The sequence below is a fragment of the Mytilus edulis genome, chromosome 1, assembly GCF_963676685.1.
Source record: "Mytilus edulis chromosome 1, xbMytEdul2.2, whole genome shotgun sequence".
In the NCBI taxonomy this organism is placed as follows: Eukaryota; Metazoa; Mollusca; class Bivalvia; order Mytilida; family Mytilidae; genus Mytilus; species Mytilus edulis.
The window spans coordinates 82,489,273-82,503,457 of record NC_092344.1 but is presented as its reverse complement, the minus strand read 5'-3'; the positions used below and the strand labels follow the sequence as shown (position 1 = coordinate 82,503,457).

General features: G+C 32.6%; 1 protein-coding gene across 1 annotated transcript; it reads left to right on the top strand.

Moving 5' to 3' along the window:
* Positions 1 to 3,158: 3,158 nt before the first annotated feature.
* Positions 3,159 to 12,983, top strand: LOC139491992 (annexin A11-like). Its single transcript, XM_071280007.1, has 9 exons — positions 3,159 to 3,380; positions 5,242 to 5,329; positions 6,818 to 6,912; positions 7,522 to 7,635; positions 7,749 to 7,839; positions 9,694 to 9,839; positions 10,119 to 10,299; positions 11,419 to 11,531; positions 12,630 to 12,983. The coding sequence occupies exons 1-9, from the start codon at positions 3,375 to 3,377 to the stop codon at positions 12,756 to 12,758; spliced, it is 963 nt and encodes a 320-aa protein (XP_071136108.1). The 5' UTR covers positions 3,159 to 3,374; the 3' UTR covers positions 12,759 to 12,983.
* Positions 12,984 to 14,185: the final 1,202 nt, after the last annotated feature.

Sequence of the window (14,185 nt, the reverse complement as noted above, 5' to 3'; positions counted from 1 at the left end):
TTAAATGTCATATTATAGATTAAAAAAATATCTTAATCATCGCTTTTATCTGTAAAAGAATTAACTTTTGTGGATCGAATCAGTAAATCAAATGATTTACATTTTCTTCACTTTCAATGTTGACATTCTTTTCCTTTTAATAACTGAACTCGCACAGTTCATGCGTCATCCATCTCTAACTACAGGGGTTAAATTTACATGAATACGGATTCAATGGTGTCGAATTATTCACTTACAAGTGAATAATTCATCATCGATATTTCTAAGCTCATTTTGACAAAACTGTTCCATACTGGCTGCTAAAAAGAGAAATTCACTATTGCATTTCATAAATAATTGAAAAAAAATCATATTCAAAATTTCTTACATATCTCGTAGCTGGTGCCCCTTTAAAGGGATATAACTCGAATCAAATAGGGCCATCCAATGGTTTCGGATATATTAAATTATTGTAGATAATGTATGTATGCAGATACGTTTTTCAATTTACCGTTTCTTCAACTATTATAGTGTTTAGATGTAATTACCTTTACCTACACACTCAATGCCTTTTGCTGTAATAATTACCAGCCTTCACCCTAACCTGAAGCAATAGTGTAACATCACAACAATTTGTTTTCGACTTATGAGTTTGAATTTCCCTTGGTATCTTTCGACTCTCTTTTAATACAACATCAACAAATTGATTGACAAAACCTGTTTTAAGGTATACACCATCTGACATCGCACTCGAACTTCTTTTAAACTGAGTTTTACTGTGCGTACTACTGTGCGGGTTTTTTTTATACATTGGCTAGAGGTATAGGGGAGGGTTGAGATCTCACAAAACATGTCTAACCCCGCCGCATTTTTGCGCCCGTCCCAAGTTAGGAGTCTCTGGCCTTTGTTAGTCTTTTATGATTTTTAATTTCAGTTCTTTATGCCTTTGTTAGTCTTGTATGATTCTTAATTTTTGCTCATTTATATATTTCGGAGTTTAGTATGACATCCATTATCACTGAACTAATACACATTTTTGTTTCGGGGCCAGCTGAAGCACGCCTCCGGTGCGGGATTTTATTGCTTGGTTGAAGCCCATTGTTGACCTTCGGCTGTTTTCTCCTGTTTTGTAGGGTTGTTTTCTCTTTGACACATTCCAAATTTCCCTTCTTAATTTTATTATGAAACAAAATGAATGTAAGTGGCGCAGCACGTTTGCATCAAACATAACTCAAGGTATTTAAGGCGGTGCATTACGTTTGCGCGCATTACAATTACATTTGCACACAAAAATCATTACGTTTGCGCGCAGCTTTTGACAACATTTGCGCGCATCTAATGAGGAGGTGGAAGTGGAATTTCGAGCAGGATAAGTCCGTTTTTATTATGCACAAGAATAGTGTCAAGAAACGCAAAACTACAAGGATGTGCAAAATAAAACTGCTCATTATAGTGAGCATGAAATGATTCCAGGCCAATTGTAGTACGTCTGGATTCTGCTGATGGTAGTGCTGCCCAAAGGCTTGGGGGAAGAATATGGACTCTATGCTTGTGCCTTGACAAACTAGCTTAAAGTATTTTCTTATTTAAAAGCAATCACTATTCCGTGAAAAACACTATTCACTCTGGAATATTCGCAATGACGTAACATGTATAGCTAGAACGGAATATATCATCATCACTTTATATTTTGTTTTAGAATTCAATATGAACAATATATAATTTGAATTAACAAATATTTTCAAAATTGATAATATATAGTTACATTTATTAGAAAAAACTAACCAATTATAGTATAAATATCAAATAACTAGTATAAATATTTGTCCAGGGGCCAGCCGAAGGACGCCTCCGGGTGCGGGAGTTTCTCGCTGCATTGAAGACCTATTGGTGACCTTCTATTGTTGTCTGTTCTATGGTCGGGTTGTTGTCTCTCTGACACATTCCCCATTTCCATTTTCCATTTTTTTTTATTATAGTCATATTTATATTTTTATATAATTTATATTTTTGTAATATATTTTTACAGTGTCTCATAAGTCAATTTGTTTGCCTGGGTGACGATTATTTTAAATATTGTATATGTTTTACTGTATATTGGTCAGCTGTTAATCAATACGTGACACTTTAATAAAATAATTTATTATTTATTATATATAGACTTGCTTTCGGCGATTGTAAATTGTTTACATGTAAATTGTTTAAGGGGACTTGTGACACTTCTTGGCACATATTTATTTTCAATTCTATCGTTAAAATGTTTTGCTCTTGCGGGTCAAGCGTCCTATGAACGCTAGCAATTTTGCCAAACGTCTCCCAGTTTTATTAATATCAATGGTGGCTTTCAAAAAGACAATAAAAATAAGACATTTACAACGAATGGGGATCTTTGATTACCATTGTTTCATACTGGTGATGTATCTTCAAGTAGAATATAACTAACTTAGATACAGCTGAGATTTGATGACAAAGTGGTATTTAATTATACATTTGTAGTCCTTGTATTTTTTTCAGTGAGTATCCTATCTCATTATGTAGACAAAGATAAGATAAATATTAGTTTGTTTAAGCGTCACATATTGATATAAAATAAAATTACATGTTATTTGTCTAAGCCTTTATTATTTAACTTTATATGACGTTTATTTCAACTGACAGTGATTCTGAAGTGCATATATTTCAAAGCTAGTCGGCACATTTAAAAGAAGATGTGATATGATTGCCAATGAGACAATTCTTCACAAGAGACCAAAATGACACAGAAATTAACAAATATAGGCCACCGTACGGCCTTCAACAATGAGCAAAGCCCATACCGCATAGTCAGCTATAAAAGGCCCCGAAATGACAATGTAAAACAATTCAAACGAGAAAACTAACGACCTTATTTATAAAAATAATAAATATGTAGCACATAAACAAACGACAACCACTGAATTACAGGCTCCTGACTTGGGACAGGCACATATATACATACTGTGACGGGGTTTAACATGTAAGCGGGATCCCAACCCTCCCCCTAACATGGGACAGTGGTATAACAGTACAACATAAGAACGAACTATATAAGCTTGTTTTTCATTCAAATTTGTATATGTTTTCGTTACTTATCCAAACCCGACTCAAAACCTTATTACATCAGTGAACAACAATAAATATGTAATATATATATATTACTAAACCAATATTAGATTTCCCTATAGGCAGTAAGTTGTCTTCTTTATGTCAAACATCAACATAGTTCACCTGAATGAAATTTTTTGATGTTAGCAAACCACGTGATTCTTTTTACCTGTACCGGCTTACGTGTTACTACTTACTCATATATACAAAAATCATATCAATAATTCGTATACCTTTGGACGGAGTACCTGTAACCATTTGACCAGACCAAAATGCCGGTAAGTCATCGATTATCATTTGTTTTTCATATATATATATGTAGACTTGTATTTTTTTTATTCTAATTTCGTCTACACTCATTTTCTTAGTCAGAAGTTAACCGGCTTTACACTGTTACATGTTATTTGATGAGAAACATTAATAACTGGGCGTTGTTCACCATAAAAAAATGTATGCTTGAGGTTGCTGAATTAAGAAATTCCTTACTGAAAATGATTGTAATTTATCTTTTATGATAATGATATAATATGTGAAGAGGTTTCATGCTATTACACCATAAATATATGTAAAGAAGCATCCTTACGGGATGCTGTTCGTTTATGCACATAGGTATAGAGGTAAAAATAATTTCCAGGGGACAATAAGGTCGGACTTCAGTATACTTCAACTGTCTACCATCCTATTTATAACCCCGGTAAATCCTGCCAAAATTGTTAGCTTTATCGATTTTCCGTATACTGAAATCAAGGTTACTATACAAATCCTTACTGAATTCTTCATGTTCGTGACGGTAATTGAACTAAATTAAATGTAAATTATTTAGGTAGTTTTTACTTCACTTGATTGATTAATTTGTGCATCTCCAATCGATATATCGATTTTTCTATAAAAAAAAACTTGTCCTATTACAAAACATGGATGATGCATGAATGATGTTGAGTATAAATGGGATTGGTATGGTGCATTTTACAGCTTTCAGTTTGGGCGATTCACAAATAAAAAAAAAGGACTTTTACATCCGAAATTCTACTCCTTCATTTTGGGGGATTAGAGCACAGTCTTTTGTTTTTAAAAACACTATAAAGTGTTAAAAGTATTTTTAAGACAAGTGCCTGTGGGGGATAGAAAGAATAAGACGAGACCATTAATTATATCTGAAAAAAATCAAAACTGACAATCTGTTCTTTTACAACATATACTAGGGGACTTGTCATTCATTTAACTTAAAATAATCACGGGAATACTATATATGATCTGTTTAGGAATTTTAATCAATAACTTAATGGCTTATGATATTTACCTAGCGTAGGTGTTAAATATTTCAATGAAGATAAAAAGCATGTAAGATAACATTTATATACACCTACGCTTGATGACGAACTTGTCATCAAAGTCCAACATGGATGGGCAAAAAGGTCAACGCAGATCCGATCCACACATATTTTCGACCTACGATTGATGCAATGGTCTATAGAATCCCCTCCCCACATAGACTTCAGTCTACTCCAGTTAAGTAACTAGAATGTTTAAACATTTGAGAGTTCCGTCTCGGACCTGTTTAAAGATGACACTTTAGATCAGATAACTTGATAATGCCTAACAATACTACTGATTATAATCAATTTGAAAGCGTTTATTGAGTTTGATAAAATTTTAGCACCAACTCAAACTCTACTGTAAAAAATGAAACCCCAGAATTAGCGAAAGAACGCCACATGCCTTCCAAATAGTTCTTTGGATACACATTATAAATGTTGAAAGCCTGAAAAAAAACCCTTTGAAACGGTTAGGATATTAACGGGTAATATGCTAAAAGATAAGTATCCAGTCATAGGAGACAATATACTGAGTTTAGCCCCCTATGATCCCTATTCATTTTATTAAAATGACAATGATTTTCATTATGAGCAGATCCAACATTCATGTCAATGAGGATCACAGAGTAACTGGCTATATTATGTCACATATCACATAGAATATCAAGTTGCATATATCATTTTAAATATATATATACCGATCGCTCGATTTTATTGAATGTTATTCGTTTTAATCTGAAATTATAATGCTATTATCATGTCAAATGTTAATGCCCGTGGGATTCTTTTTTCTTTTTAGAAATATATTTTTTATTTTATTTAGTCTCCCACAATCGTACCAAACTGGAACTATGACGAGGCTGTGGAAGCTGAAGCAGCTGAACAACTGAGAAATGCTATGAAAGGATTTGGTAGGTTATAATAATGTATACTGAATTGGTCAGAATAGTCAAAACTCTCTTCAATTGTACAGTAACAAAAATTAGCACAACATTAACCCCAATTGTATCTATAATATACATATCGAATTTGCATTCCTCAGTATTGAAGTTCATTGTGTAAATAACACAAAAAAGTAAGATACGAAAATGAGTGTGACGAGTGCACTGGAAGATCGTCAATTAGTGAGTGAGAAATAATTATAGTTTCACATAAGAAAACTATTTATAATCTGTCTCGTATTATTGACGCCCACGGTAAGTAAACAACCCAAAGCTTATTTTGAAAACAAGAATACAGACGGTATAATGGTTAGATAATTATTAGCATATAGACATACTAACAATAAGTAGGATGGAATAATAAAACTATGACTTAACTGGTCACTCTATTGTGTAAATACGTATTCGAGCAAAGCAAAACCTTACGAGTCCTAGTCGACATCCTTTGGGTATACTGAACTCCGAGTAAAATTAGAAACGGAAAGTCCATAATCAAATGGCAAAATCAAAAGCTCAGGGCAAACACATCAAACGAATGGATAACAACTGTCAAATTCCTGACTTGGTACAGACATTTTCTTATGTAGACAACCTTCAAGCTCTTTGTTTAAATTCTGTTCATGAGTGAAGCATATTCATTAAAAAAAATTCAACAGTTTTTAGGGCTGGTGATACGTACTTTGTTTTTGTAAATAAAGGCTAGACGTACTTGTTCGGGGTGTTTTCGGTTAAAGCGGTGTCAACAAGGTATAAGTGTGTGATAAGGCCAGTTTAAGGGGAACCATTTGTGCTTGGTCGATGAAATTTTGTATATAGTTGTATTAGCATTTACACTTTGATAATAAGGCCCTATCCCTCATCATGGTTCATTGACATTGATAATAGTTTTCTGCATCCTTAAAGTTTGTGTTTAGTTTAGTGTTAAGGGAACAAGAATAAGTTAAAATGTTTGGTATTTGGTGTGTATTAGCATTTCCCCTTCCCACGAAGAGTATTTTCTCTGGACCATCAGTCATGTATCGTTTACTTTGGATGTTTTGCATTATTTATACTTTGAAGTATTGCCAATTTAATTTCAGCATTTGCATGTAACTATCAATATTACACAAAGGCGAGCTCAGAAAATTGCAAAGAAAAAGGACATTTTGTTTCTAATCATATTCTCAGTTATAATTTTATGTAGTTGACCATAGATTTTGCAATTTTCTTGTAATTTCTGACTTGTGTAGTATATATGATAGTTGAGAACTGTAACATGATACCTTGTTAACCTATCTTACTTTTTCTCATATTGTGATTTATTTCATCTAAACCTGTTCTGTAAAATCAGTTTGTGTAAAATACCTTACATTTAACTGATGTTATAAATAATTTAAGACGGACAAAGAAAAGAAGAACGCAATGACATGAAATATATTGCAGTTTATTTTACCTTCAGAGTTATTTCCCTTATTACAGGTACTGATGAAGCAGTGATTATAGAATGTCTAATGAAATATAATACCGAGCAAAGAATTAAAATAGCAGAAACATTCAAACAAGCCTATGGACAGGTAAACAAGGCGATATATTTTTTTAAATTTAGTTAATACAAATATTCTCATCGACAATTATGATCGAAAAACTAAAATAATTTCTGTTCAATGCCATTACCGTATACCACAATGGAAAAGCAGAGGCGGATTTAGAGGTTTTTTCAGGGGGCCTGCCCCCCTAATTGTAGCGAAAATTTGTTTGGTTATTAAGAAATCACTGAAGCATGACGAGATTGGACCCCCTATTGGGCAGTCAGTGGGTTCCCTATATGAAAATTTCTGGATCCACCACTGAAAAGGAATTAATTATTCTCCAAAAACAGCACTTGCTGTCTCCAAAGTTGTTTACATTCACACTTATTGATTCTTGCATGTATAAGCACGATTTGAGAATTTATAATAATAAAAAGTGTGAATAAAAAAAACTATATTTATGGAGATGCCAAGTGTGATAATCTTGAACATTGCATCGATGTTTAATCAACTTAATGGTATCTCATTATCTGTGTCTCAGTCAAATTCCATTGACTGCAAAGAAAGCTGCAGTATATAGCAGCAGCCCAACCATTTAAAATTACCTTAAGTGTACCTTATTCTTTATAATACATATTCTGATATTTTTTACAGGACCTTATTGAGGAGCTGAAAGGTGAGCTTGGTGGAGATTTTGAGGATGTTTGTGTAGCTATGCTTACACCACCCAGACTTTTGGATGTAAAAGAGTTAAACAAATCAATAAGCGTAAGTAAACATTCGATCATGACTGTTTTTATAAAGCATTTATTTATTGGTATCTCCTTTAGTCAAACGATTTATAAATGGAATGTTTATCCTTAAATATCTTTCTCCAACAGGGTGCTGGAACTGACGAATCAACATTAGTGGAGATAATGTGCTCTAGGTCAAATGAAGAAATACAAGAGATCAAAGAACTTTACGAGAAAGGTAAAATTACACCTGTAAAGAAATGGCCTAAAACGTTACAAATTTGACTAACTTTGATTTTAAAGAAAGTGAAAATGCTGATAATTTCTTAAGACATGTTAAAGTTATGGATATAAATATATATATATATATATATATATATATATATATATATATATATATATATATATATATATATATATATATATATATATAAACGAGTCTAAATTGAAAACTACGTCCAAACCTATGATTGCTTGGATAAAAACCGCAATTTTTATACGTGTGCATGTAAAACAAATTTCGTTGTAAAAGGGTCTAAAAACAGCACAAACAACATTTTCCAAAAAAAGTGAAAAAGTATATTTAAACAACGCATTTGACTAACAGGTCGAACAACTGATTTTCTTTAACCCTGCTGACTGCCATTGGCGATTGTCAAATAAAATTGATCACAAGATGTAACAAAATGGATCTTAATATAAATTTAATACTAAACAGAAGAAAAAAAATTTAACTTGTGGCCACGATGTTATGCCACAAACATACGGTGTCAATAATTTTTAAGTACACCAGATCCGGATTTCGACAATAAATGTCTCTTCAGTGATGTTAGGGATCGAAACGGTATTTGGAAGGCCATATAAAAAGTACCCCCATCTTTAGAAAAAGTACCCTCATTTTTAGATGAACTCTTGAATTTTAAGAGTCAATATTATAGGATGAACGGATCATATAAACCGGAGGGAAAATATGATACAAGCCCAAACGAAAAAATATAAACGAGTCTAAATTGAAAACTACGTCCAAACCTATGATTGCGTTGGATAAAAACCGCAATTTTTATACGTGTACATGTAAAACAAATTTCGTTGTAGAAGGGTCTTAAAACAGCACAAACAACATTTTCCAAAGGACCAAAAAAAAGTGAAAAAGTATATTTAAACAAAACGCATTTGACTAACAGGTCGAACAACTGATGTTCTTTAACCCTGCTGACTGCCATTGGCGATTGTCAAATAAAATTGATCACAAGATGTAACAAAATGGATCTTAATATAAATTTAATACTAAACAGAAGAAAAAAAAAATAACTTGTGGCCACGATGTTATGCCACAAACATACGGTGTCAATAATTTTTTAGTACACCAGATCCGGTATATATATATACACACTATAGCCACGTTTCATGTTTCAAAATTCTAAACCCCATCTTTAGATTATGTTTAGTCATTTTGCAAAAGTTGATTAAACATGCATAAAAAGTTAGCTGAAAGATACGAAAGAGGGTAAAGCAATAAAAAATCGTAAAGCAAAGAATGGAAAGTATAACACTAGGACAAAGAGAAAACAGACAAACACTGTTCCACAACACATTCCACAAAATCTAAAGACTTGAGCATACAAAGCCTACAAAAACGAGGTTCATCTGGTGTGCTCGTGATTGGCAAAGAGATCCTGCTTCATGATTGGCATCCACAATATAAGTGCCAATCTATGATAGAAAAGTTCACCTCTCAAATCTTAAATGTAATTTGTATAACCCTGTGATAGTAGTTGTAGTTGTAACATTTAAAAAAAACATCGGCCATGTTTACAAGAAAGTGATGGTTTGAAACAACGATCTTTACAATTTTTATAGTTAAAGGATTGACAAAAAGCAGAAAGTATAGACGGATTTAACATTAATTACAACGAAAACAATACAGAAAAAAAAAACAAGAGCTACTAAGTCACTTTGATCCAACAAAACATGTTGGCGAACTAAGGTGCACTCAAATGGAAATTAAAAAAAAAAACGTTCTGTCCCATGACCTTGAGATGTAATTATCTCGACAAAGCTGCTTTGATGACTAGTACTTCTCATTTTACAGAATACGAATGTTCATTGGAAGACGCTTTAATGGGAGATACAGGTGGATACTTTGGCAGACTAATGAGAGCATTGGTACAAGGTGGACGAGACACCGATGACGTAGATTACACGAGAGTAGAGGAAGATGCTCAGAAAATATTTGATGTAAGTCAAATGTAAATACACAAAGTATTCGCTACCTTAACAATCACACAGCAAATTGGAATTAAACTTTAATTTACAGAGTGTTTGGCTTCAAAATTTTATCTGATATTTCTGACTAACAAACAGGTACTATGAATAGAGTGTATTTTTTCGGAACATTCGTTGATAGGTGTGGTATGTAGTACAATGATTTCTGATATCCAGTTATGTTCTATTAAAGAAAGTTGAGATATAGACAAAACTGTTAATAACATGCACACCTATTTATACATATTTTAGGCTGGTGCCGCACAATTAGGAACTGAAGAGGCCGAAATCAATTCTATTCTGTGTGTAAGAAGTTTTGACCATCTTATTGACGTTTTTGCAAAGTATGAAGAATTGTCTGAGGGTACTTCCTTGGAGGATGCCATCAAAAGCGAGACAAGTTCAGATTTGCAAGATGGATTTTTATCAATAAGTAAGAATATGTTTTTTTCATAAAAAAAAAAGAAGATTCACCTAGTTTGTTTAGCGAGAAACAAATTATCATTAATGAATTGCACGTGCCATGGATGTAATCTATTATATAGAATTTGCATTAAAGTTTTGAATTCGATGAGAGTATAAACCAATGAGACAGATAATGGAAGAGATTTGAGGTTATAAACCTATGAGACAGATAATGGAAGAGAGTAGAGGGTATAAACCAATGAGACAGATAATGGAAGAGAGTAGAGGGTATAAACCAATGAGACAGATAATGGAAGAGAGTAGAGAGTATAAACCAATGAGACAGATAATGGAAGAGATTAGAGGGTATAAACCAATGAGACAGATAATGGAAGAGATTAGAGGGTATAAACCAATGAGACAGATAATGGAAGAAATTAGAGGGTATAAACCAATGAGACAGATAATGGAAGACATTAGAGGGTATAAACCTATGAGACAGATAATGGAAGACATTAGAGGTTATAAACCAATGAGACAGATAATGGAAGAGAGTAGTGGGTATAAACCTATGAGACAGATAATGGAAGAGAGTAGAGGGTATAAACCAATGAGACAGATAATGGAAGAGAGTAGAGGGTATAAACCTATGAGACAGATAATGGAAGAGAGTAGAGGGTATAAACCAATGAGACAGATAATCAGCACAAATAAAATAATTATATGTAAAGGTCGAAATAATGTCTATTTCGTATATTTACCGTAGATGCATTTAAATTTATGTATAGGAGAGAAACTACATCCAAATTTTCGCAAGAACGATTTATAATTTACATCATTGCATATGTGTATCACGAAATGGATAAAATATTATAATAACAGGACAATGCAACAGTTTTCATTCAAACTAGATCCTTGTGTGAGTGTAGGGACAATTAACATATTTATCACCCTGAACAATTGTAATGAAAGCAAAACAGATTTTAAAATTTTGCTATATATATTTTTAGTATGATGACATGTACAATATTTATACTCCAGAATGTGCATGGGGACGAGCCGATTTAGCAGTCAATTATTGAAAATAACTTTCGGTTGCTTAACTGTCAAGATTCTAATAGAGACACATTTAATCAATTTTTTTCAGTTCAGTGTGCCAGAAATAAACAAAAATACTTTGCTATGAGACTGAACAAAGCTATGAAAGGATTTGGTACAGATGATTCCGATTTAATCAGACTAATTGTCTCCAGAAGTGAGGTATTGTTTTATTAATTATGGGTGTTATGGCGGTACCTTTTTTCAGTATTTTCATACATAAATCATCTTAGGAATATTGGTAGGAATATAACAAGGAGACTTTACCATGTTTTGGTAAATATTAAAGTATATGCCATTTTCTTAATTAAGCCAAGAACGGACAGATGTTGACAATTCTATTGTGACAAACTTCTCTTTTACTTAGCACGAGCAAGCTAAAGCTTTTAATATTTCAGTTTTAGTGTTATTTTTAAGGAAGGGTATTTGACAAACAAACCCTTATATTTATAGCGATTTTCATTTTATTTGAATTGTTTGCACATCATCTTAACATGTATTGTATAGTTTTCATTTTGAACCAACAAAGACTCCAAGGATTTAAATGGTTCGTTTAATTTTCTATCCAAAGGTCCAGATTTCACATTACAATGCATTATGATTTAACGTCAATTGTAAATTTGAAGTATGATAGAAGTTTCCATTTTAATTTTGAAGATTTACTCATACGGTCCTACCCCAAATAGAAGCAGGAATTAAATTTCAAAATTGGCATCCTGCAATATAATAATAAGATGATATCAATGAGACAACTCTCCACTAGAGCCCAAAATGACATAGAAGTTAGTAACTATTTGTCGATGTACGGCCTTCAAGAATGAGCAACTCCATACCACATAGCAAGCTATAGAAGACCCCGAAATGACAAATGTAATAAACTATTCAAACGAGAAAACCAACGGCCTGATTTATGTACCAGAAAATAAACATAAACAATTATGATCTACAACAACAAATAACAACCACTAATATACAACTACAGGTTCCTGATTTTGGACAGGAACATACAGATTGTGGCAAGGTTAACATGTTTACGGATGTCCAACCTCTCATATGCTAAAATATTTGTTAAACAGCACAACCTAAGAACAAACTATTAAAAGGCTGAAATTGTTCATTAGATCGATACATAGCACAAAGACAACTAACAAAAACAGACATGATAGTACTCAGTAACTGACGCTAGGTCAAAGCCAATAATACCTAATACATGTAACATAAATCAAAAGCCAATCATATTATCAAAATTATTAATTTCAGATTGACTTGGGAGATATCAAAGATGAATTTCAACAATTATATGAAAAGCCATTGGAGGAAGCTGTTGAAAGCGAATGTGGTGGAGATTACAAAAGAATGTTACTTGCACTTGTCCAGGGAAATCATTAACTAAAATTATCAAATAGACATAATCTATGATTGTTCAGTTTAGTGTTGGAGGCGTCTCCAAAAACAGAGTAATACCCTTTGTCATTTTTCCAGCAAAGTTACTAACAGTTAAAATAATACTGCAATGACTATCTTTTGGAAATTAGCTTTTTCAACTTTTAGTTAACACATGAGACTAGGTTTATTTTTAAGTTTTTTTTCTGATATAAATTTTATGTACAGAAATTTGTTATTTGTCAGATTATATTACATCGTCTTGACATAAAAGGAAATATTGGGGTAAAGGTCACTGAGATAATCATTGGAATACAATAATCAAGGTCAATGAAAACATCAAACTGACCCAAAGTCTACATAAATATAAAAAAGAAGATGTGGTATGATTACCAATGAGACAACTGTCCACAAGAGACCAAAATGACACAGACATTAACAACTATAGGTCACCGTACGGCCTTCAAATGAGCAAAGCCCATACCGCATAGTCAGCTATAAAAGGCCCCGATATGACAATGTAAAACAATTCAAACGAGAAAACTAACGGCCTAATTTATATAAAAAATGAACGAAAAACAAATATGTAACACATAAACAAACGACAACCACAGAATTACAAGAATGGTTTGTAAATTCAACACAAACACTGTAAAATCTAACACCGACCGTGCGAGAGCTGTATAGACAGTCAAGTTCGTTAAACACTACTATTATCAAAATCTAACATCAATATAAAACTTCTTAAAGAACAACAAAAAAACACCATGAAGAAACCACATAATCTTTACCAATCAAATCAATAATGTTACAAAGAAAAACACATCATACAAACTTGTCCACAAACAATGTTCACTCAGGTACTGATAACTACTAATAACTATCACAAAATGAATTAAAAAGAGAGCACTATGCAGGCAAGACCTTGTTACTGTTACACATCATTGCCTTATTATAAGACTGTCAACTATAGAATATATGAAGAAAAACCAAGATTTGCATGGTATGATTGTCGATGAGACACCAATGGATCAAAAGCCAATTAACATAGATTTAAGCAACTGTAGGTTATGGTAAGGTCTTCAACAATGAGCAGTATCTAAAAAATGTATGCTTCATTATGAAAGTCTCAGATATAACAAAATGTAAAACACTTCAAACAAGAAAACTGAATTAACTGATTTATGCACAAAACAATAAACAACAAATAAGCAAGACAAACAACAACCAACAGTATCCAATCAGAATTACAGGCTCTAAAAAAGTCTTGACTTGAGTCTCTTTCGGGCTTTTGATTTTAGTAGGTTTATCGATTTCATCTTTTGAATTTTTTGGGAGTTTTTTACTTTTGTTACTATGACTATCCAGAATCTGGTTGGGTTTAAACTTAAAAACGTTTTTGAGGGCTCAACCCTCCACAACCTGGGACAATG